The following is a 26,649-nucleotide window of genomic DNA, read 5'->3' as shown; positions in this document are numbered from 1 at the left end:
GGAAACAAGTCTTGCAACTTATGTTAATCCCTTTCCACTTTGCGGGTGCGAGTGCTGCCTTGTAGCGGTATTAGCCTACTCTTTTTCGAAATCTACATGGGTGTCTTTAACGTTCAAGAGATATGACTCTCTCTTTACACCGGTCAGCCATTTATCGTCCCCTTCCGACGGACTATCATCGTTTCCTTAAGACCATGGGCCGTATGCATAAAACATCTTAACTTAAGTATTCCTTAAACTTAGATTTCACTAAGTATTTCCTTAGTTACGTAAAATTCTTAAGCGGAATACCTAAATCGGAACCTTTCTCTAATTACCATACTATATATACTAGCTCTTCACATGTACTCATCCGTGTAAAAGTTTGTTATGATCATTTACATTTATTGATCAATGTATGCTTTTATTTTAAAGAGCTTGGGTTAAATTGATATTGGTATGTAAAAAAATGCAATAGACCGTATAAACATAGTATAATGATGAACAATAGGCGCATATAAGACAACCCTTTTTAAGGTTTTTTTTTTTTTTACGGATGAGCATTGGAAGAAAAATATTTCGGTAATTCAAGACTTTCCTCTACTTAATCTTTAATCATCTTTTCATGGGTGTAATACTTTCTGGATACAACAATATATTTTAAACTTTAACAAAACATGATCAATGTTTCAGTGGCGTAGCACAAGACTAAGGGTTGCATTGTAAGCAAATCATTTTACAAAACAAAACATTTTACAAAACACATTATTCAATAAAATAATTACTAATAGTTCACCTTATTATGCGCTGACATCTCCCTTTCCACCCCCTTGCATACATTTGCTTATGGTTTGAAAAAATCTATGTTGATGTGAAATTAACATTTTTAGTTTCCCTTTCATAACAAAAAAAAGGGGGAGGTAGAAATTTGTGTCCACAAATCCAAATACATACAAGAGCATTTTTCAAAAGTCTTACGTGAATCTTAACTAAAATAAATTATTACAGTAGGCATATTCTCAACATCTTAACGTAAATTTTCGAAACCGCAATATATCTCAATTAATATATATAAGAAAATATTAAAAAAAAATTGAAACATGTAAGGTATCATGACTCTTATATAAACATCGAATTTTTAGTTTCCCTTTTACAGAAAAGGGGGGAGGGTAGAAATTTTTGTCCACGAATCCAAATACTAACTAGGGCATTTTGTCTGTCCCTGTAAGTGAAATGCCCAACATCTTTAAAATTTAACTTAATTAAAAATTCAATACGTGCACGTACAGAGTAAACAAAAGAAAAATAGAACCACGAATTACACGAGTATAAAAACTGAGTACTTTTCGGTATACACACGAGATGTGAGAAATAGTAGATAACTACCCACTGTTATCTCTTGATTTGTTGATTATACGTGATTTGAAGAAAATTACGATGATCGTTAACATTTAGCAACCAATAAACGAATAATTATTATTTTATTATTGATAAAGTTATTGCATCAACTTAACTTTAGGTAACCTATTAATGTTCTGCAAAAAACGCATACTTTCGATTGATTTTTTACCATTTTTGAAAACTTAAGGAAGCTCTATAGATGTTATCTCGGGCGTTTCCTTAGTATATGGAGTTTTATGCATACCACTTAAGTTTTGTGGGCGTGACTTAAAACAACTAAGATTTTACTAAGGAAATACTTAGTTTAAGATTTTTTATGCATGCCACTAGAGATAAAAAGGGCGAAGTTTCCTTAACTTAAGTGTTTACTAAGGAAATTCTTAAATTAAGTAGCTTTATGCATACGGGCCCATACTCGCAAATGGTGTCAAGTGAGAGCCGAAAATTGAGTTCCTGAAATTTTCATCCCGAACGGGAATCGAACCAGGAACCTTTGTCTCAGTAGTCCATGCAATAACCACTACACCACGGCTCTCTTCTCAGTTAATCTCTGTATTTCATGTATAAAACCAGTTCACCCCCAGTTTTGAAATATATTTTATATCTTTTATTTATAAAAAAAAAGATCACAATAAATGTGTTTACTTTCTTAACACGTAATCAAACAACTTTAAAAGAAATATCACTAAATAATAAATAACTAGAGCTCACCTTGATTTACTGAACATGTTTGCTGATTACAATTATAACTATCTTACATGAACTTGACGCAAAAGTTACAGAGGAAAATCTTTTGTAAAAAAATCCAAAATTTATAAAAATTGTTAAAAAAGACCATAAAGGACAATAACTCCTTAAGTGATCAATTGACAATTTTGGTCATGCATTGATTTATAAAAAAAATGGGGTCACCGTTCATTTACGCTCACAATCTGCCTTCGAAAAAAGCATACATTTTTGTTAATATTAAAAAGAAGATGTGGTGTGATTGCCAATGAGACAACTATCCACAAAGGACCAAAATGACACAGACATTAACAACTATAATAGGTCACCGTACGGCCTTCAACAATGAGTAACTCCCATACTGCATAGTCACCTATAAAAGGCCCCAATAAGACCATGTAAAACAATTCAAACGAGAAACTAACGGCCTTGTTTATTTAAATAAAATGTAATGTCCTTTTTTTCTGATGAACTAATAGGAGAAATACCGGTAATATCGAAATACAAAAAGAACTAAATTGCAGAAATCGCTTACATTTTACAATTATTTAGTTTATGCACAGCTTACTCGAAAACAACAATAAAAAATATAGGTCACCGGTGAGTAAAAAAATGGCAATTTTGATTTAAAGGGAGATACTTTGGAGCTTTTTCAATGATATTAACATTTTAAAAGTCACCTGGGCCAACACGAATTGTTTTGTTGGAATGATTTTTGTGCCAAATGATAAAGTAACAACTACTCACGGTAATAAATAAAACTTGTAATGAAAAATTAATGTTAAATTTTTTTCCGAAAATCTTATACCCGCGAGCCTCCTTAAGGGGTAAACTAACCATTTTAGTCATGTTGACTTATTCGTAGATCCTACTTTGCTGAACATTAGTGATGTACAGTTTGTTTCTATCTATAAACATATTCAAGATAATAACCAGAATCGGCAAAATTTCCTTAAAATTAATGCTTTGGTTTCTGAGATATAAGCCGAAATTTATATTTCCCCCCTATGTTCTATTATTAGCCATGGTGGCCATCTTGGTTATGTTTGCGGGTAAAAAATGGACCAACTCTAATTCATTTATGTTTCTTTTAACATTGATTTAAATCACTGAAATGAAAAATTGTCAAGAAACGCTTTTGTTCCAGTATTAGCAACTAGAATGTTTTTCTTCTTTCTATCAACGAAAATGGCAGACGAAGAAGAGAGACCTTCGTGTTTGGTGAGAAGTTCCCTGTAACTGTTTCCATCACTTGATATGGCTATAACGTTGTCTGTCATTTCACCAACTACAAACACATTGCCGTCATCCACTGCTATACCCCGTGGGTTCTGAAGAACAGACACATCTTTAAAGGTCCAAATGTGTAATCCCTTACGATCACAACAAATCACAATCTTCGTTATTGTCAGTATAGTATATTTTGTCGGCATATACAGCTATATGGGAAGATGATGTAATGTCGCACCTTATTATTCTTGTAGTTTTAAAATCTGTCAAATTTATTTCATAAATACCCTGATTTTGAACACAGGTAAATAATGATTGGCCATCTTTTGTAACGCCGTAAGTACGACCTGGAAGTTCTATAAAAGTTTTCTTTTTCTGTAGTTGAAGGTTTAAAACGGCAAGGCCAGGTTTAAAACAATGAATCCCGGATGAAATAACCACCGTTTGTGCATCAAGACATACTATTCCGTATCCCAAAGAAGGCTCAATTAACCAAGTATTCCTCAAAGCAAACACCGCATTAAGCTGATATACACAACACTTAAAGCGATCTGTGAAAAAAAATTGACCATTAGGAGATATGCAACAACCTCTGATACAGGTGATATTACTTTGACGTATTGAGATCTCCTTCCGCAGACTTAATTTAATATTATCAATTTTCTTACACTTGAAGAATAACTTGTTTGTTATAGTGCTTGGTTCTTGTGAGACAAATCGTTTATGTGTCTTAATATCAAACGTCCCTATTGTCTTTAAATCATGTACAATATTCATGATATTGAGCAGTCCAGTATCTACAACTACTTCAACGTTGTCGATTCCCGTTTGGAGGTATTGTTCTTTTTCTGTTATTATTTCTTCAATATCTTTTAATATTTCAAAAGTCTGCAAGTCAGTGGCATTTTGTTTTATATTATCGACAATGGTCCGACATTTTACTGTTTCCGTTTCTCTTTTATTCAGTTTCGATGTAATCTTCTTGATTTTCTCTCGACATTCATTTTTCTTTTCGTTAATATCTTTTTCTAGTTTATCTAAAAGTTTGTTTATTTCTTTTCTAACAGTTTTTACTTCGGCTATATATTTCTGGATGGTGGACATATTGGAATCTTTTTCATTCTTGATTGTTTCAATGTTTTTTAGAATGTCTCCCATACGTAATTCTAAATGTTGAATTTTATTTTTATTTACATCTTCGAGTGGGATGACACCACATTTCCCATGGTCAATTATACACAAATAACACAAAGTTTTGTCATGTTTACTGCAGTACAATTGGTATATCTCGTTATGATCGACACATGATCGGTGAATGTCGGTTATAAAGGAAGGCAGAGACTCATATTTCGAAATGGGTATTGGTTTGTGTTTCCTGGTTAGTTTCCGTTCCTTGTGATGCTCAATACAATAGCTACATAAAGCTTCCTCACATTCCAAACACCAGTGTGTTACAGTTGATGTCTGCCGACATACATCACAAATGTTATTGTTAGTGGCCATTATTCATCTGAAAAAAATCAAGAATCCATTTAAAGGTACACACTAAACGTCCCAATCGTTAATAGTAATACATCTAATGTTACGTGATCAGTAATAAAAAAGTTCAAGCAAGAAAAAGGATGGACGAATTTCTATTGTTTAATTAAAAATAAGGAGATGTGGTATGATTGTCAATAAGGCAACATTCCACCAAAGTTCAAATGATGTGGATGTAAGCAATTATAGGCCTTCAACAAGAGGGGTATATGTCAACACTGATGTAAGCAATATAGGCCTTCAACAAGAGGGTTATCTGTCAACACTGATGTAAACACGGCCTTCAACAAGAGGGTATCTGTCAACACTGATGTGAACTAGGCCTTCAACAAGAGGGGTATCTGTCAACACTGATGTAAACACAGCCTTCAACAAGAGAGGTATCTGTCAACACTGATGTGAACTAGGCCTTCAACAAGAGGGGTATCTGTCAACACTGATGTGAACTAGGCCTTCAACAAGAGGGGTATCTGTCAACACTGATGTAAACACGGCCTTCAACAAGAGGGGTATCTGTCAACACTGATGTAAACACGGCCTTCAACAAGAGGAGTATCTGTCAACACTGATGTGAACTAGGCCTTCAACAAGAGGGGTATCTGTCAACACTGATGTGAACTAGGCCTTCAACAAGAGGGGTATCTGTCAACACTGATGTAAACACGGCCTTCAACAAGCGGGGTATCTGTCAACACTGATGTAAACACGGCCTTCAACAAGAGGGTTATCTCTCAACACTGATGTGAACTAGGCCTTCAACAAGAGGGTATCTGTCAACACTGATGTGAACTAAGCCTTCAACAAGAGGGGTATCTGTCAACACTGATGTAAACACGGCCTTCAACAAGAGGGGTATCTCTCAACACTGATGTGAACCAGGCCTTCAACAAGAGGGGAATGTGAAAACTGATGTAAACACGGCCTTCAACAAGAGGGTTATCTCTCAACACTGATGTGAACTAGGCCTTCAACAAGAGGGTATCTGTCAACACTGATGTGAACTAAGCCTTCAACAAGAGGGGTATCTGTCAACACTGATGTAAACACGGCCTTCAACAAGAGGGGTATCTCTCAACACTGATGTGAACCAGGCCTTCAACAAGAGGGGAATGTGAAAACTGATGTAAACACGGCCTTCAACAAGAGGGGTATATGTCAACACTGATGTGAACTAGGCCTTCAACAAGAGGGGTATCTGTCAACACGGATGTGAACTAGGCCTTCAACAAGAGGGGTATTTGTCAACACTGATGTGAACTAGGCCTTCGACAAGAGGGGTATCTGTCAACACTGATGTGAACTAGGACTTCAACAAGAGGGGTATCTGTCAACACTGATGTAAACACGGCTCTAAAAACAACCATTCTTAGTTATAAATAAATAGCACGAAATATTTCAAATCTTTTTTAATCACAAAATAAATAATGAAAAGAAGAAGTCGTGTTTTTTTTATAAAACATATTAGACATCACATGGGATAACAGTATCCTGAAATTTTAAGGTTGTGCATCTTTCAGAAAAAAATAGTTAATAAAATTGAGAATGGAAATGGGGAATGTGTCAAAGAGACAACAACCCGACCAAATAAAAAACAACAGCAGAAGGTCACCTACAGGTCTTCAATGTAGCGAGAAATTCCCGCACCCTCTGAAACCGGAATCAAATAAGTAGATTTAAATCTCTTATACAAGGTCAGCGTTTGAGATAAATAATTCAGAGTTATTTGGTGTTCCCAGTGCCCAACATTTAGTGAAAACTGACCAACTCGCAGTAAACCAAATAGTAGTATTCGCCTTTTTGACGTTCCTGATGAAGGTAGATCCAGAAAATCGCTTCGGTCGCATGCAATTTTTTGTTTTCTTTTTCATCGATTGCATGACGATAATATATTGCCATTTATGATTTATTTCAGTTCCAAGAAATGATACAGAAGGAATATGTAATGTGTAGCGTCGCAATGAACGGTGTGCTAGGCGTGCTTCAGCTGGCCCCTAGACAAAAAAGTGTACTTGTTCAATGATTATAGACGTCATACTAAACTCCGAAAATATAACAATGAAGAACTAAATTTAAAATCATACAAGACTTAAAAGGACAGAGGCTCCTGAATTTGGACAGGCGCACAAGTGCGGCGGGGTTAAACATGTTTCATGAGATCACACCCCCCCCCCTTAATACCTCTAGACAATGAAGAATGTAAATCACACAGTAAAACGTACTTGAAAAGTGTACCTGTGTCCTATAGGTACAGTGCATAGTGCCATTTGTCATCCATTCATATGATTATTCAGATTAGGTTATTTTTGGAGAATTATTATGCACACTCTCTCCCTGTTGTATTTATTGCTAATTTTTTCCTGAACATTCATGAAATATTTGTCACTGGCCACAAACAACAAATTTCAGTGTCAGCGTTCCGTAGATGAATTCTTTACTTAAAATGCGACGTTTTACATTGTACTGGTTTTTTTCAAAAGCAACATTGGTGTATGGCAACAAATGGAAAAATCCATCATGCAGCTGCCAGTGTGGCTTCTCTTTACACGCCCCATTCTGAATGGATGTACATGTGTTCTGTTATTTTGCTCAAAGTCGATTGTCGTACGATTACTTAAAAATGCTCAAATAACAAAATGCAAATACAGAACAATAATATCCCTTAATACAAAAACGAATCCCTTTCTTTTTATTTACTTTTTAAAAACAGTGGTGTATTTAGGACCAATAATGGAGCTACGTATATGATATCCAGTCCAAACAATGTCTATAAGGGAGCAACCATTTGACTTTAAAAGTTGGATGTATTTGTTTTGTCGAAGTGCGAACAAGTTTATTAAGTTTTTCATCGCTATCAATCAACTTATCTGGTTCAAAATTTAACACTATATAAGACATGGAGAAAATTTGGATTCAGAATTTTTCTTTTGTCCTCTGCTTGCACAGAATATTATTTTTCATCAAATTGGGGATCAGAATATTTTAATGTACCATTATCGAAGCCCCTCGTGGAAGTAACAAAATAAAAAAAGGGACTTTCTATATATTTGATCCTCCAAAAGATTATCATTTATTGCTGATATAAACTTTTGAAAATAATTTACAGTTTTCAAAATGCCGACACCTACAAATGGATGGATGGGCGCTTAATGTAGTACAGCGTCAACTATTACATAGATATGCATGCTGAAAATAATGTTTATGATATACGTTTATCTATGATATGAATGGTTTTAACTTTTACAAAACCACAGCTATAAGTTGGATATAGAAATTTACTTTATTTGGCCTTTTTAATTTAATTTGACTTTAGTTGCCTTTTTAACTTAATTTGATTCGAGCGTCAATGATAAGTCTTTTTAAGACGAAACGCGCGTCTGGCGCAAAAACCGGTAAAATTTATATTCTGGTATCCATCTATGACGAGTTTATGTAGATACTTTGTAACAGTATCTTCGCTCCAATATACTAATATTTGATCTTAGTACTCTTAATTTCAGCGTAAATATATATTACAAATCTAGCATTGTTGGGTTGATGTTTAGACGTGTTGTATATACATAATGTACACAGCCATGTTTCACCGTCATTGATGGCGATCCGATGGATAAATCTGTTGTAGAGGTGTCACTGACTCAGATGTACTTATAAATATAATTATTTTCTGTGACTGTATATTACATTGATTTGTAGAATCCTTTACTATAGATAATTTAGCTGATCTGTAACAATAACATCTCAATCCTTTATATATCATGTACTGCGGTACGCCGCTAGATTAAAACTGACGAGGGAAGGTAACACACGGCCACTGAAAGCTTCGTGTGGTCTAGTAGGACAGCTGCAGTGCAGGCGATTTGGTGTCAAGATATCACAGAAGAATGGGTTCGAATCCCGGCGAGGGAAGAACAAAAAAAAAATGCGAAAGCAAATTTACAGATCTAACCATGTACTGAGCCTTTTTATTGCTTAGAGTTCAGTAGAAAATATATATACATGCTCAACCTATAGCTAACCATACTGTTTGACCTACTGCGTTGTTCATTTTTCACCGCTTAAAACTGTCTGTCTGTGATTTTATTGCATACATTAACTTTTAAGTATCAGTATATTTTCAATTGATATTGTTTCGTTTCGTTCTGCTTTTATTTCGTTTGCTTTTTACAGGTACCCCTCTTTTTGCCCCTTTCTATTTTTGATTTTTTATTCAAAATTTTAAAAATCAAACTTTCAAAAAGCGAAATAATCAAAATTGCACGTAAGGTTTAGCATTTTAAAAGTTTGATCAAATTCCTAAACTAACAAATTTAAAAAACGATATTGGAATTTTAATATTCTAATAATTTGGTTAAAATTTCAAAATTTCAAAACTTAGACACAATTTGAAATTTTGATATTTCAAAACTTTGATAAAAATTCCAAAAATCTAAAATTTCAAAACTATTTAAAACTTTGAATTGATAAGTGTTACACGGACCGAAAACCCCATGCAGTATGGTTAGCCATAAAGCGATCTCGACATTATCATCATCGTCCTTAACATGCATGAAATATTTGCCACTGGACGTCAAGTAATTAATAATCAATCATTTATTTATTATACAATGATGTTTTCAATAGCCTCACTAAAAGTTACTGATACTTCGCCGCTTTATGCTGGACACAAAAATAATTTATCAAATTCAATAGAAATAAGATGTGCCTATGAGACAACTGACCAGAGACCAAATGCACTAAAGTTAACAACTATATGCCGTTAACGATTCAAGCAAACCCATTATTGCATAGTCATCTTTAAAAGACCCCGAAATGACAAATTAAGAAATAATTGATACTAGCTATCCTTTATTGTAGTTTTAACATAGGTATGCATTATATTCGTAATTATTTTTGCCCGAGCGGTAGTGAATAAAATAACACGAGTATATTGCCTACCCATGTTAAAACTACAATAAAATATAGCTTGCTTCAATTATTCGATTCTGATTAGAACAATTAAGGTAATTTCTATAAGGGTAACAAAAAATATTAAACAAATTTGGAGAGTACTGTAATATATGGAGACTGAAGGTAAATGTTAACAAAAGCAAAGTCATGATATTTTCCAGCGGAAGGCCTTGTGCAGATTTAAAATTTTCCTTCATGGGGCAGACATAGATAAAATTCATGAATTTAACTTTCTTGGTATGCTATTTAGCAGGACCGGCAATTTTAGTAAAAAAATAAAGTAGAGGCTTTTTAAGATATTGCTCACCTGACTTTTCTTGGTTTTTCGAAATTATATTAAAAAAAAAAGCTACAAAGTAACAACACTTGGCCAGCACCTCAAATGGAAAGGAACAAACATGTGTGGTTTCATTCAATTCAGTGGTTCTCTAAACGAAGAAATGTGTAATAAGTTACGAGCGATGTTCGTACATGTAAGCGTAACACAACGTCGCGAAAATTGCGTAACAGTCCAAAACTTTGACTAAAACGTTGTTATTAAGCAAGTGCGACATTCTTGCAAGACTCTACAAAATCCGACGATGCGTTTTAACTACTTATTGAAAATTCATGTATTTTAGATTTTTGAAAAATTAAGATTAATAACATTTAAAAAATCATGAAAATGACAGATTTGTCCTTGCATTATGGAATGCTTTTATATCTATGATGTCATTAAAACGTCATAAAAATATGCATAAAAGACTGAAGGAACCTTTCTGTTTAATAATGGAACAAAACGTTTTTCAAAATATGAAATAATTTGGACGAAAATCATAGTTTAGTGGTTACAATAAATGAAAAATGTTACCTGAGACAGCCTAAAAAAAGCCAGGTTACTCAATGAAAAGTTTAACAGACTACTGCATCGCATTCATTACAGCGTACGCAAATGTACAGATTACTGAAACGCATTCATAACAACGTACGCAAATGTACAGATTACTGAAACGCATTCATAACAATGTACGCAAATGTACAGACTACGGAAACGCATTCATAACAACGTACGCAAATGTACAGATTACTGAATCGCATTCATTACAATGTACGCAAATGTACAGATTACTGAAACGCATTCATAACAATGTACGCAAATGTGCAGACTACGGAAATGCATTCATAACAATGTACGCAAATGTACAGATTACTGAATCGCATTCATTACAATGTACACAAATGTACAGACTACTGAATCGCATTCATAACAATGTACGCAAATGTACAGACTACTGAATCGCATTCATAACAACGTACACAAATGTACAGACTACTGAATCGCATTCATAACAATGTACGCAAATGTACAGACTACGGAAACGCATTCATAACAATGTACGCAAATGTACAGACTACGGAAACGCATTCATAACAATGTACGCAAATGTACAGATTACTGAATCGCATTCATAACAGCGTACGCATGACTTTATCAATTATTTCATAAACATAGTCTCATAATCTCTTGCTAATTTTTTAATACTTTCAAGTTATGCTTTTAAATCTTTTATTACAGCTTTATTCCTCTGGGTTTCTTTCTTTCTTGTTAACATGTGTTATACTGTATAAACATGCCTATATAGATAAAACAACTAAAAAGAAAATATGTTATTTTTTTTAGTTTCCGCTGTATAACAACAAACCAACAAAAAGTGTTGCCTTCTTTAAAAAAAATCTATGGATTTTTTTTTTTTTTACATTTGATATTATTCTTTTGAGTTTTTTGTTGTCGTCTCTCCTTTCGTCCTGGTTTTGTTTGACTAGCTTTTTATAGTCCTTTAAAGTTCCTTTTCAAGCTTAATGCACGCAGTATCTAAATTATTGTTTGAAAGTTCTTCTCTATGTCATTAATCTGCATGAAATATTGACCACTGCACGTTCAGAAAATTAGATATTCCCTTTAATTGCAGTAGTGTATACGTTATCAAGTAGGGAATTCGTCTAATCCTTTTGTCAGATAAACGCGTCTCGTCACTCGTCCTATTATTTTAGATTTCCGATACAAAGAAAAACTTTTAGTATATATAATGGAATAAGAAAGGAAGTAACCCATCAAAGATATAACGGTTGTGTTTCGTGTACATAAGAACATTCTTAGTTATTTAAACTATTTGTTCTGTCCGATCCCGGGGGTGAGTTAGTCTAACCGGTTGAATCCAACAGGCATTGAAAAAGCACAAAGTTCTCCAAACACATCTTTATTGGATGTTACGGAAGCGTATTAGGGCCATAGAAAAAAATAAAATTGGTAGTGACCTTTTTTTTCAAAGTCAAAATTTTGGCATTTCAAATTTCAAAATTTCGACTTTAACTCGAAATTTTAACTTTTCTTATCTTGAAATTTTGACTCTCTAAAATCTTGAAATTTCAACTCTTTTAAAACTCGAAATTTCGACTTTTTCTAAACTCGAAATTTCGCCTTCTCTAAACTCGAAATTTCGACTTCTTTTAAACTCAAAATTTCGACTTCTTTTAAACTCAAAATTTCGACTTCTTTTAAACTCAAAATTTCAACTTTCTTTAAACTTAAAATTTCGACTTTTCCTCAGTATTTATACGTTTGCGATTACCACATTCACAGTCATTTATATCAGCAAGGCGGAGAGCCATATACATCACAAACTTCATAAGCATATTTTAATAAACTAAACCATGTTAGAGAGGTTATTTTAGATAGAAAATCTTGTTCTTGGCGAAGAATAAATAAAATATGTTTCACGTTCGAATACATATTTCAAGTCTGAACTTCAGATATGTGTATCAAGACACCCCCGCTATTCCGACACACCTATATTACGACATACTTTTATTCAACAGTCTGATATATAAAGACAAGGGTTAATAGTTGTGTTATAAGAATGCAAACTTCCAAAACTAGAAAACTGAGCAACTCATTGGTCGTCCTGAATATGAATGGCATTTTGTTTAAACAAGGCAGAGTCAGTGACTTGCTATTGGGATACCAAACAGGCCTTTGAAACTGTGATGCTAAATGTCCTCAGATCTGACGATCCTATGACAGTGTCGTGGAAACTAAAAAATGAAATAATGGGGGGGGGGGGTTCTTGCAACATGCATGTTCTGTTTACGAATGATTTCCTCAATATTAAATACTAATCCATATCTTAATTCAAGAACAAAACCAATTTCTGAATATAAATTGACAAAATGTGTGGAAGACGCTTTAATAATTTGCGTCCATGTCTACTCCTTCTAAAATTGTAATAACTGTGTTTGAATACTAACATCAAAGTTTTAAAAGTAATTAAAAAAAATAAAAATTTCGAGATTTCAACATTCGAAATTTTGAGTTTACAAAAAGTCGAAATTTTGAGTTTAAAATAAGTTGAAATTTCGGGTTTAAAATAAGTCGAAATTTCGAGTTTTAAAAAAGTCGAAGTTATGAGTTTAAAATAAGTTGAAATTTCGGGTTTAAAATAAGTCGAAATTTCGAGTTTTAAAAAAGTCGAAGTTATGAGTTTAAAATAAGTTGAAATTTCGGGTTTAAAATAAGTCGAAATTTCGAGTTTTAAAAAAGTTGAAATTTCGAGTTTTAAATTAACCGAAATTTTGAGTTTTGATTAAGTCAAAATTTCGAGTTTTGTAATTCGAAATTTCGAGTTTCAAAAAAGTCAAAATTTCGACTTTTCAAAAAGTAGAAATTTTAAGACTTTAGAAAGTCAAAATTTCAAGTTTAAGTCAAAATTTCGTGATTTTAAAAGTCAAAATTTCAAGTTAAAGTCAAAATTTCGAGATTAGAAAAGTCAAAATTTTGACTTTGAAAAAAAAGTTCAATGCAAATTTTATTTTTTCTATGTCCCTAATACGCTTCCGTAGGATGTCAACAGGTAAAAGGTACAAAAGATAAAATAAAAACAACCTTGTGTAATTTTACAAACACATACGTAGTCAAAAATACAATTTTTAATACAATGTCAAAAAAATGTTTACAAATATTTATGACACAAATGGCGTTTCCATACCAAAATTTAATCGAAAAAGAGGACACTTTATATAAAGCAAATATACAAAATTTAAAGGGCGATAAAAAAATATACTTTATAATACAAAAGTAGCATAACTTTCAGTGTGGTGGACAATACTACGCCTAAAAATGTATCCAAAGTTCTGAAGCGACCATACAAGAGTGGCGTTGAGAGATAATCACATACAAAGTATGTATTTTGTATGGAAAGCATGTAAAAATGTTGCAGAACATTATTCAAAACAAGGAATGAATGGATTTATATTCGCCATTCTTGTTCATTTGGAATGTAACAGTTGATTTATCAATCAATATGCCAACATCAATGATAATTCAAGGTAGCTGGTTCATATTCAAAGTATATTGGGTTTCTGTCGATCATACATTTATATGATACTTTAGTGTGATGTTGTTTTTTTTTATTTTGTCCGATCGAGTTACCATCATGGTGCTGAGCTCGATTGCATTGTCGTACGTATAGTCATTGGTGTAAACAGTATCACAGTGTTACTTGCCAATATTTTTTTTTATTCTCATTCCATTTCTTCATGTTTTATGCATCAAACAGCAAGTTAAGAGGAGGGGGGTGTATTTGAAAAAAAATGTAGTCGTGAATTATAAAGTAAGTAGTTAAGGTGGAAAATGTTATAAATTAGCACTTCGGAAATTGTCAAAAGATTTCAAGACCCCCTAAACAGAGTTGTCCATAATTTGAGTTATAGCCTTTTTGTCGAGCCTTCATTTTATTTTGATGACTTTTTATTGTGTTTGAAGCAAATGTTTGAAATCATAACATTTTTTTTTCCATTTATAGTATACATGTATTTCTGATAAATGGACTTTGATTCTTACAGTTCACATGTACAGGCAGTCTTGGATTACATTTGTTTACATTAATAAAGAATGGATTGTTAAAAAACTAGGACAGAAGCTAATCCTAAAGAACTTGTATATAAAGAGAAAGAATCCCAGGCTTTTTGATTTTTGTGTCTTCCTTTTCGGTAATTGTCATTATAAAATATATTTTCTGTGTTCATATGTATATAGGGAGAGGATGCCACTAACTCCCAATCCCTTTTGATACCTTTTTTCAAATGAGAAATCATAAGAAGATGTGGTATGAGTGCCAATGAGAAAACTCTCCATCCAAGTCATAATTTGTAAAAAGATATGTTTTATGGTACTTCAAAACTTCAATCTAAAAAAATGCTTTCTCTCAAGTATGATATGGTTTGCTTCTTTAAGGCACTATTGGGGTTTTGTTCCGGTAATTTTTCCTTTAGCAATCGTACCATATCATTTTCATATTAATAATTCTAACATTTTGCAAAAACTTTTCACTTTTATACATGATTATTGAAACCATTTTAAAGGGGTTTAATTAATATCGTCCTCGGTGTTGCATACCCGAAATTAGATTTTTAAAATGACAACTTATGTATATATTTTTCGTCTGTTGTGTAGGTAAGGAACAAAAGTATCCGTGTACATCCAAGGCGTCTGTTTCTGTCATTAAGAAGGTTTATTACTAGTATCAAAATATCTGACAATTATTACACACCCTTAATATACCCTTTTCATATCTTTTTTTATCCTGTTCTTACTAACAGCTACAGATATCGATAGTTTTAATGCCTCGTAGACGAAAATTAAGATATAGATATTAATATTTCAACCGGAGTTATTGTGATTAGACAAACAAGCACTCCTGCCATAACGGGGACGTGACAGAAGACACCTTTAAACAGTGTCATCAACAAACGTTTGGTATAAAATGTAATTTGTCCACGTTTTTGTTTATATATCATATAAAACAAATGGCTTGGGTTCAGATATTTTTTAATTTCATGTTGAAATAACTTGTTATACATATAATGGTAAGTACATATAGCACGCAAATTCTCTTTGACTTTACCCGAATAGTTTGTGTAATTGTCATACATATGTCTTGCACATTTAAGGTACAGCATGAGTGATATACAAAACTGTAGGAGGGGCGGACAGTAAAGGGAGACAGGGATAGAGGGTGTGAGGAAGGAGCGGCGGACAGGGTAAAGGGAGACAGAGATAGAGGGTGTGAGGAAGGAGGGGCGGACAGGGTAAAGGGAGACAGGGATAGAGGGGTGTGAGGAAGGAGGGCGGACAGGGTAAAGGGAGACAGGGATAGAGGAGTGTGAGAAAGAAGCGGCGGGCAGGGTAAAGGGAGACAGGGATATAGGGGTGTGAGGAAGGAGCGGCGGACAGGGTAAAGGGAGACAGAGATAGAGGGTGTGAGGAAGGAGGGGCGGACAGGGTACAGGAAGACAGGGATAGAGGGGTGTGAGGAAGGAGCGGCGAACATGGTAAAGGGAGACAGGGATAGAGGGGTGTGAGAAAGAATTTAACGGCAATAGGACATTTTAGCGAGAAAAAAATAGGAAGTTTTAGCGCCAGATTTTTAACCCATTTTAACAAAAATTAAAATTGTCAAAGCCTATTGAAGCGAAACATTTTTAACCCTTTTCAGTAAATAAATAATATAAAATAATTTTTTTTCAATGTTTAATAGACTCAAGACAGAACAATATAAAACATGTTCATTCAAATACAGCACTAATAGACCCCCAAACGTGTCCATATCAAGCTTTACTTGGTTTTTGCTATTTCATTAACGTATACTAATTTTACCATTTCATTAAAAATATAAATAGACATGTTAGTACTTTTTTAAACCGGCAGAATTAAACTGGGTTAAAGTGGGGGTGTCGTTTCGGCTATATCGTATGTAAATTGTAAGCAAACATGTTTAGTTAAACTGTACAGTTTACGGGTCAAAGTGTCCATTTCTCTGCGCATTAAACTTTTATGTTCTCCCTAATTATGCATGAAATACTGGCAACTGGACAATTCGCAATCAACAGTCTAAAGTTAATTTATTCAGTAGAACTGAAAAAAAATAAAACTTGTATGTTTTCTCTAAATATGCATGAAATACTTGCAACTGGACAATACGCAACAAACAGTCTAAAGTTTATCTTAACAATAGAACAGTAAAAAACAAAAAATAAAAACAGGTAGCCTATAACAGAGAGCAGAATAAAAAAGGAAAAAACCAATTTTCCTCTTTTTTCACTCTAATTTCTGACAAGTGCAATTAGAGGCCAAAATAGGATCAGAACGTAATAAATTTATTCTATAACCCTTGTATTTGAGAAAAAATCATGAAAAACAAAGACCATTCTGTAAAATTAGTATTTATTTGATACATTTCAAAATAAATTTATACTGTATTCTACACTTTACTGTCCATTTGCATTCAACTCTCCGTAAATGATGCAACTTAGAATAAATTTATTCTAAATGCATGATGCTTTCTGTATATAAAATAAATTTATTATAAAGAGCCTTGATATCTATTATCAGTTCGAGAAAATCATAGAATAAATTTATTCTACATTTAATGTCATTTATGATTATAACAATATTTAAAATAAATTTATTTTAAAAGTCCAGTAATCTGTATGGTGAGGCTGTGATACAGAATAAATTTATTCTACATATAATGTCATTTATGATTATAATAATATATAAAATAAATTTATTTTAAAAGTAAAGTAATCTGTATGGTGAGGTTGAGACACAGAATAAATTTATTCTATGTTCAATGTGATTTTTGTCTTGTATAATAATATATAAAATAAATTTATTCTGAAAGTAAAGTAAGAAAGTAATCTGTAAGGTGAGGTTGAGACACAGAATAAATTTATTCTATGTTCAATGTGATTTTTGTCTTGTATAATAATATATAAAATAAAATTGTTTTGAAATAAAGTAATCTGTATGGTGAGGCTGTGACACAGAATAAATTTATTCTATGTTCAATATGATTTTTGTCTTGTATAATAATATATAAAATAAATCTATTTCGAAGTAAAGTTATCTGTATGGTGAGGCTGTGACACAGAATAAATTTATTCTACATCAATATGAATTTTGTTCTATATAAAAATAATCTTAAAAGTATTACATAATACAAAATTAAAATAATTTAAAAGAAAATTCCAACGGTCTTATTTATTACAGACAAACTGATCGAAACTGGATACGACTGCAGATGTCAACTCATTTAAAGACGGTGTGCACAAAGTTGACGGCAACTGTAAAATGCGCTTTTTTAAAAGCTTTAAGCATATTATATTTATATGTAATTTTAATATTTTTTTAAGAAGATTTGTTTTTCATGATTAAATGATAAATGCATGTCATAAGAATCCACATTACTAGTAAGGCAAATTAATATTTAATCTATAAAGCATGAAACGGACATATAGAAAACGTCAAAAAATCGGTATAAATTGTAACATTAAATTAGCATAAAATAGAGTTTTTGACCTAAAACTTATACAAATTTAACATTGTATCCCACATTTTCGTAAAATAGAATTGTATAGATTCAGACTGACATTATATGAAATTTACCGCAAAAAAATCAAAAACGACCATAGTAGATATGCTTGGAATGATCTGTAAGAAGTAGTAATTTGAAAGGACGAATAATCAAAATGGAAGAATCGGTAAGAAAAATATGTAATTGCTATCTTTTGATTTTCAAAATAACTTGGTATTCGAAATGTGGAAAACCAGAGGTTTAATAAAATCTGCAACATTTGAATGATTGGATGGTCCAGACTGAACACCTGAATTTTTTAAATGTCCAGCTATTATGTTACAATCTAAAGAAATGGCGTTTTGACGCTGTTTTCTGAAAAGGATCCACGACATCGTAGCTAATTATTTCCATTATACTGCGTTTGTGGACTCAGCTTTTTGCACGCCGTCTAAGCAGTTGGGACAAAAATGGACACAATTTTCGTGCATGATACAGGTCTGAATTTGGATTGTAATTAATTATTTGATGCAATATAGGTTTCTGACACAAATTAACGGTAGCCAAAGAACTTAGAATCGATTATATCATTTGAATACTATTTAATTTTTGGCTTTTGTGCAAAACACTATGCTGTTGCGAATTGCCCCCCCCCCCCCCCCCCCAAAAAAAAAAAAACAAAAAAAAAAAAATTTACCTCTTTTTTATGCATTTGTGCAGAACACTATGCTGTTGCTATTTGAACCCTCACTCCAGAAAAAATATACCCTTGCCCCGCTTTTTTTTGGCAAAATGATTTTTGAAATTTCATTTTCAATTTCTGAAATCTGTAATGAGTGAAAATTACCCCCCCCCCCCCCCCTCAAAAATAATCTTTTCACCTACCCCCTCTTTTTAAAAAAAAATCCTTTAAGATATCATAATGGTAATAATCTCAATTTAAATGACCTATTGAATTTGCAACCATCACTACCCATTTAAAAACAATATAAAAGTCTTAAAATAGAAAATGACATACATTATCACGGCTAACATCAATATTCCTTAATCATAGTAACTTCAAAAAATAAATTGACAGCCAATCACCACAGCATTTCTTTATACATACTGTAAAAACAGTGTACGATGGAAATCCAAACTTAACCTTGTAATTGTCCATTAACCAGGAAACCTTCTTTTGTTATCATGTGATGGCATACAAACAGTTCAAAAATACATCTAAGTCGTTTTTGTTTGCTTATAATATAATTCTGAACATTTTTGTTCAATGTTTTGTCACTGGTCATCTGTTAGAATAATTTGGGGTTGTTTTCTTTTCACACGAGAGACAACTTGAAGCTTCGTTATAATTCAGCTGGTACTAATCGTTAAGTAATCTGATCTTTTAGTGACATACAGATCTGTAGTTGGAATTATTCATCTTCAAACTCTTCTGAACTTTTCGAACAATCATCTTTGTAAATGTTAAATTCCCAAATACATGTTTCCATTATTCCGTTCAATCAAAGCTATCTGAAAGATCAAATAAAAAAATGCAGTTCATATAAAACAAAATGGAAAATGTGTCTATGGGCTACAAATGATCCTGCTCGTAAATATGCACGTGTCAACTTCCACATTGAGATACATGTACAGGATTCAAGTAATTAAGACTGTTTTGTGATTTTAACATTCGGTTGAGGCAAACTAATTAAAAGTTAATGGACGGAAACGAAAAATTCAGCATTTTGTATGTTTATAAATGGCCTTAACTCAAGAACGGTAGAAGTTAGGCCACTCAATTTAAATCTTGATCTGTGTTTTATGGTAATATGCATTGTATATACGATTTTTTACATTTGCTTGAGGCAAACTTAAGTTACAGAACAGAAGCGAAACATCCAGCTATTTTTATGTTTATAAATGGGCATAACTCAGGATGGTTAAAGTCTTGCAACATCTTACACTAACCTTATCAAAAACGAACTGTAACTTGTAAAGTAAGCAAATGTTCCAGAGAGATGTACAAGGACTGAAGGAGCAGCCAGATCTCATCGCCGTATAAATAAGATGTGCAAATGATTGTACAACTGCACATCACATATCAGGCCCTCGCTCTAAAATTCATAATATATTCCTTTTCATAGAGTAACCGATTCTTTGCACGCATTCTTAAAATAATGACTTTTAATTCACTAATAACTATTCCGACCGAACTGCAATTGTCATAATAAGAATTATATTTAAAACAGCACTTTCAAAACCTTTTGCAATGAGATAAGAAAGAACACTTTTCAAAAACAATTATGATTCTTTATTTCAGCATTCTGAGATACTTCTTTCTAGCCAGTTAAAAGTTTAATCTTTTAAATTACCTCTAAAGATTTACCTCAAAATATATCCGTCCCTAATGTTCTCTGTGGTTGTAGTAACTTCTGCCATTTTGTCTGCCTTTTAAACTTTTGTGTTTCTTTAAACAAATTCCTTTTGATAGAAGTGTCTGGTGACTTATAAAGAACAGCGTATTATATTTTGACTGAAATGGTCATGTTATCCATGAAGATGCAGACTTTTTGTCAATTATTCTGTGTGCCAAACAGATTCCATAAGAGTGTGAGTACAGTTCTTTAGGTACTTATGAAAATGTTCAAAACTGATTTTTTTACATAAAATAATCTCTTGCTCGTTTATTCGTTTTTCGCAATGGTGTGTTATTTTTTCATAGACTTATGAGTATAAATATCCTTTGGATTCAGTGGCGGATCCAGTTAGGGTTCTGTGCTTTGAACACCTTTTTTTACGATCATTGGTTTTAAATTGGAACAAATGTTTTGAACCCTCTTTTAAAAATGATTGGTCCCGCCCCTGGGTATCTTTCACTTTTTGCTAAAATAATAGGTACATTTTCCATCTTTCTATGCAACAATTTCATAGCTAGTGTGTCCAAACAGCTGTTCTAAGACTAAGCGTAAAGAAAGTTAACTTTTTAATTTTTTAAATGTTTAAAGATTACTTCAACTTTCACCAGTAGGAAATAATAATGAGATTACCAATTAGAAACATTATTAATATCATAATAATTAAACTTAAGATAATAAATAATATTTATCTAATAATTTTACGTTCAAACTTATGTTCGCATGTTTTCAGATACATCTCCAATATAAAAAAAAAACACATCATGAAAAAATTAACTTGTTATGTGTTCCTCTTCTACTAGCTTCAAAATGTATCCAAAATCAAGAATGTGGAACATACTCTATCTGACATAATCATTTGGTAACTGATGCAATTAGTGTCTCGAGCTCTTTTATGCCCGTCTTGAAAATAAAAAAAACTAAATATAAAATAAACAACTCTGCTAATGCTCAGGTTAGTTGTCATATTATGCAACATACTTAATAATATAGAAACCAATGGAGATAACAAAGAATTTCTTTTGTCATACAAAACACTGTCAAAAACCCAAACATACTATCCACACTGATCTGTGTCCACACTTGTAGTATATAAATTTATCTTTGTGATAAAACAACTTGTCAGATTAATATAGTCAAATTTTGTTATAGCATTAAGCTTTGCTTCATGATACACCTCTTTCTTTAATGATATGATTATCGTTATCATAATCAGTTTTGGAGTTCCATAAATGTTTTATTCCAAATTGTTCTTGTTTATAATGGAGTGATCGATATTATTCTTATGCAGTGCTATCGTAAAAAATATGCCAATTGATTCGCAGATGCGGATCGGTCGAGAATTTGAAAAGAGGCATAAGCAGATACTTATCAAACGTCTAGTATGCATTGAGCATATATGTCGGGTATCCATGACGGGACCTTAGTATCCTTGACCCCCACCCCTCACCCCACCTCTAGTAAACTGAGCAAAACTAACCTCCAATTTCTTGAACTGTGATGAATGTTTCATAAACGAAACTGGAAAACTATCCCGTCTATGTTTAACTTGTCTTTCCTCCTTTTGATGTCCACTGTCTGTCATCTTCGTTGCACGTACATAGAGAGAAATACCAAGTGATCATATTATACAAAATTAAGATCAGTGTCATATAAACTGGTCCGCCGTTCCATCTATAGCTTCGCACCGTCAGTGTAGCGATAAGTGAACACAACAGGGGTCCAGTTTAAGTGTCCTACGTCTTGTCATTAATTATCTTGTGTTTCCATTTGAAGACTTCTCGGCATGTGGTAACACTAGGGTGCCTACAGTCAACGTACGCGTGCATTACATAAAATTGATAAGGCTTTTAAGCCACGTTTGTTGTAATTAGTAATAATTATTTTACAACTTCTGATAGATATGCGGCACTTGTTTGCTAACATAAATTAAACAAATCGAAAGTTGCAAATTATTTGAATCTGTGTCATTTCATAGAGGTTATTAATGTATGGTCATTTTATATCTTTCAAATAAAATAATATGTTAAAAATGGACAACTACAAAATTATAATGGTCTGGATGGATGGTCCATCGATTTTGTATTCTTTTAATTTTTAAAACATTTTATCTATTCTAATATTATAATTTTGCTCATTATTCTCTATTTGATCATCCTTTTATTTTCTATTCTTTATATTTTTTTTGTATATGCTATATTTTTTGTCCTTTATTCTGCGTTTCCCAATCGCGTTATTTGATATTCTGTCAACTCCAACAAGACCCTCAAGTATTATTACCGATAAAATAGTCGTTTGAGAATGTGTATCATTTTGTCTTATCCTTTCTTTTATTTGTTTTAAAAGATTGGAAAGAAGGTATATATGTATGGGTGCTGCTGATTTTATGGACACTTAAGGGTGACTTGGGAATAGAATTGTCTTCATCCGCCAAAATAGAAAAAAATGTAAAACCCGTATAAAAAGTTTACCGAACTTCATCCTGGTCTCGAGATCCTGGTCTACCCTTTATTACAGGTATTCCCCATGGTATGTATTGTTTTAAAATAGCTTTTCGTTCCGTGCATGTATGCATGAACTATTTGACACTGCACGTTCTGCAACCACCAATCTGTCAATCAATCGATTTTATAGAAAAGATGTATCATATCTTACATCAAAACAATGTATAACGCCACCCGTTCATCTTTTTCTACAAAATGATATATGTGCAGATCACACTGCTGACATTACTAGACCAGGCCACATGTATATGACACTTCATCTATACCTGAGGCTGTGGATGGGGGTTTACAGAATAGAGAATAATGAACAAAAAATAGAAAGAATAGTATCGGAAGTATTGGAACAGAATATAAACAAACAGGAACATAAATTGTACGGCTCTAATTAGAAAGGATTACAGTTCAAACACAGCTGCATCATACATAAAGTTAACGGTCAATCAGACAGTCTGCTAAAGTTTACGAAAACAATAAATCTACAAATACTTAACACGCTAGGCCAAAGCAAATCAATCTAGGCAATTAAATACCGATCTTAGATAAGAAATAAATGTGCAAGTTTCACCCTATGACAGTTTTCAGATAATAAAAAAAGACGATTTTTAAGTTTGCTGAACATGTTGTGGCTAAAATTATGTGCGTATTCAGGACTTGAACAAAATAACAATAAATACAGTAGATATAGGTTCGTAATGGAATGTCTTTATTGACTTTGTCTTGTGTAACAAGCTCTCTTGAAATCCCAGCGGGTTTCAGCAACTTTAAAGTAAGTGCTTTGGTACTTTTGTAGTTTTATAATTTTTTTTACTTAATTCGCCATTTATTATTTTATAATTTACATATGAAACAATAACCCGGATAAATCATTCCAGAAACATGATAGTGCTTACATTTTATAAGAGGATAACAAAATTAGAGAATTATATTTATTTAGATTGATATCCATGATGGAGCAAAGTTTCAACCACTTTTTTATGTCCCTTTTTATCATAAGATATTCGCGTCATTATTTATATAAAGAATGATGAGGATGACGATAAAAACGATGTCCGATGTCCAGTGGTAACTATTACAACATACATACACCCAGAATAACAACATGATTTATGTTATTAACACGTTTTGTACTAGACAAACTGAGTCAGATGTTTTGACGCATTTTTCAGCAGATACAAATAACTTTGTAAGAAGCTTAAAACGTGCCAAGACGCATTATTCTAACTTCAATCGTACCAGTATTCAAATGCTTTTATTACTTATAAACGAATGTTTTCTTAACCTTCATTATTTGTTTGATAAGAGCAATGTTACATGTAATATCATGGAAAAAAAAAATTGTTTTTTACGGAACAAGAAGCTAAGTCAACAGTTGTATATTCCGGACGTCAACACAAAAAAAACAGCATGCAAATATATATATGGGGGATAAGTATACCATTTTTTACACATCAGACTGTACTAGTTATATCATAACTTTGGATACACCAAACAAGGTACTTTATATATGAGTAACAGGCAATGTACGCCCTCTATTTTATAGAACTAATTCATAACTATTTGTTTCATTTGTATTCATCTGTCAAATGTGTGTGTTCTGCAAGGTTCAGCAGTTCTTACCCTTTCATTTGATACATGTATTTATATAACTTACCAAAAATTATTCTGCATATAATATAGTTTGATTTAAATACGTAAGAACTACTAAATTTTTTAAATACGTACTTCTTTCCTTTTTGAACGCGCCAAAAATGGTTGGTGTAACATCTTACGAAGTCTATTCAATTTTTTGGGCAAACTATTTCGCTCTGGCTGTTGCTAGTGGTCGTCTCACACGTGCAGTGTTGTGAGATACTTTTCGTTCCACGTTGAAGGTTTAATGTGACTTACAGCAATTACAGCGCTGTTCCTTTGCTTAATTTTTTAATGTGTTTTTTTAATGTGGTTATATATTCATTTTCTGTCACGGATTGATACTCAATATTCTTTTGTTTTTCTATGGAAAAAATGTTCCTTTACAAAAAAAAAATATTGGTAAATTCCAAACTTCGATTTTTTTTTTAATAATGTAAATAATTTTTAATTTTAACAAGGAGGTTATTATGAGATATTCTAACCTAACTAAACGAAAAAGAGAATTGTAATATAAAATCTTACGATTCTAAAGTTTCTTCGAACAAGATCTGTTATCATATGCTAATTACCCATATCATATTTTAATGACCACATACTGTGGCCATAGTGATCATATAAACCCTAATAAATTATAAACATCCGAATGTAAAATTTCGCACGATAGATAATGACAAACAAACGACGGAAATTACATAATAAATCCACAGCGTGTATCTTAATATATTTGTCAGTACATGGATAACCCGAATAATCCAGTCGTTATATTACGATCACTTCGATCACTCCATTAACCATTTCATCGAGAAAAGTAGTGAGTGGATAGGGGCTCTGAATTATTCGAGTTAGTACATGGAGGAAAGATATTCAAAGATTAGGAGCGACGATTCAATTTCCATTTGTGTATTGTATTTGTCGTGGTTGAAACGGCACCAGGAACCTATCAGGATAGACAACAAAAGTCTGTAAGTATCTAGTTTATGTCTTTATAAATATTAACATAGATATTATAATAGATATAGGAAGACGTGGTGTGAGTGCCAATGAGACAACTCTCCATCCAAATAACAATTTAAAAAGTAAACCATTATAGGTTAAAGTACGGCCTTCAACACGGAGCCTTGGCTCACACCGAACAACAAGCTATAAAGGGCCCCAAAATTAGCTAGTGTAAAACCATTCAAACGGGAAAACCAACGGTCTAATCTATATAAACAAAATGAGAAACACGTAAATATTACATAAACAAACGACAACTACTGTACATCAGATTCCTGACTTAGGACAGGTGCAAACATTTGCAGCGGGATTAAACGTTTTAATGGATCCAAACCTTATAAGCCTTTCATGCCTTCTGTTGACAAATTTTCTTAACTATGCACTATTTTAGTAGACCACCGATGTCCTTTTTGAACTAAAAGAACCTCTTTGAAAAGACACACCTCAGTCGAATCTTTCTTCTCAAATGAATGCCTGAATGGTCATCAAATTTATACTTGTTATGGGCAGGCATTTTCGAATAATTTAAAAAAAAATGTATTAATTCTGACTGCAAAATTTAGGAATTTTAAATGGTAAATAATATACATTGTATCCTGAGGGAAATGTACACTCTTAGACAACAGTGAATTTTTCATAAATATTATATAATGGTAAAAGTGTAGCATACACATGATATATATCATGTGTACTAACGATTAAACTTTGGAAGAAATATAGTTAAGCATGAATACAAATTAATGGGTCCTATTTGGAAAAAATAAATTTTCTCAGAAAGGTATCGCTTTCTTCAGAGGTTTATATGAAACGTTCATGTATGTTGTGCAGTGATGTTTTTTTCTTTCTCCGACGCCTGTATGCGAGACATAGTAGGTATTGCAACCCAGCGGCACCGGCGACGATGGTGTACAC

At 32.6% G+C, this 26,649-nt stretch overlaps 1 protein-coding gene across 1 annotated transcript in view; it reads right to left on the bottom strand.

The window, feature by feature from the left end:
* Window positions 1-2,090: 2,090 nt before the first annotated feature.
* Window positions 2,091-26,649, bottom strand: part of LOC134685980 (uncharacterized) — a 39,834-nt gene continuing 15,275 nt past the window's right edge. Inside the window, exon 2 of the mRNA XM_063545693.1 lies at window positions 2,091-4,846. Within this exon, the coding sequence (XP_063401763.1) occupies window positions 3,487-4,839 (1,353 nt within the window). The 5' untranslated portion in view covers window positions 4,840-4,846 and the 3' untranslated portion in view covers window positions 2,091-3,486. The remainder of the gene's footprint in view (window positions 4,847-26,649) is intronic.

This window comes from Mytilus trossulus, chromosome 10 (genome assembly GCF_036588685.1).
Source record: "Mytilus trossulus isolate FHL-02 chromosome 10, PNRI_Mtr1.1.1.hap1, whole genome shotgun sequence".
NCBI classification, from domain to species: domain Eukaryota; kingdom Metazoa; phylum Mollusca; class Bivalvia; order Mytilida; family Mytilidae; genus Mytilus; species Mytilus trossulus.
The sequence above is the reverse complement of the archived record's forward strand: the minus strand, read 5'-3'. Positions and strand labels throughout refer to the sequence as shown.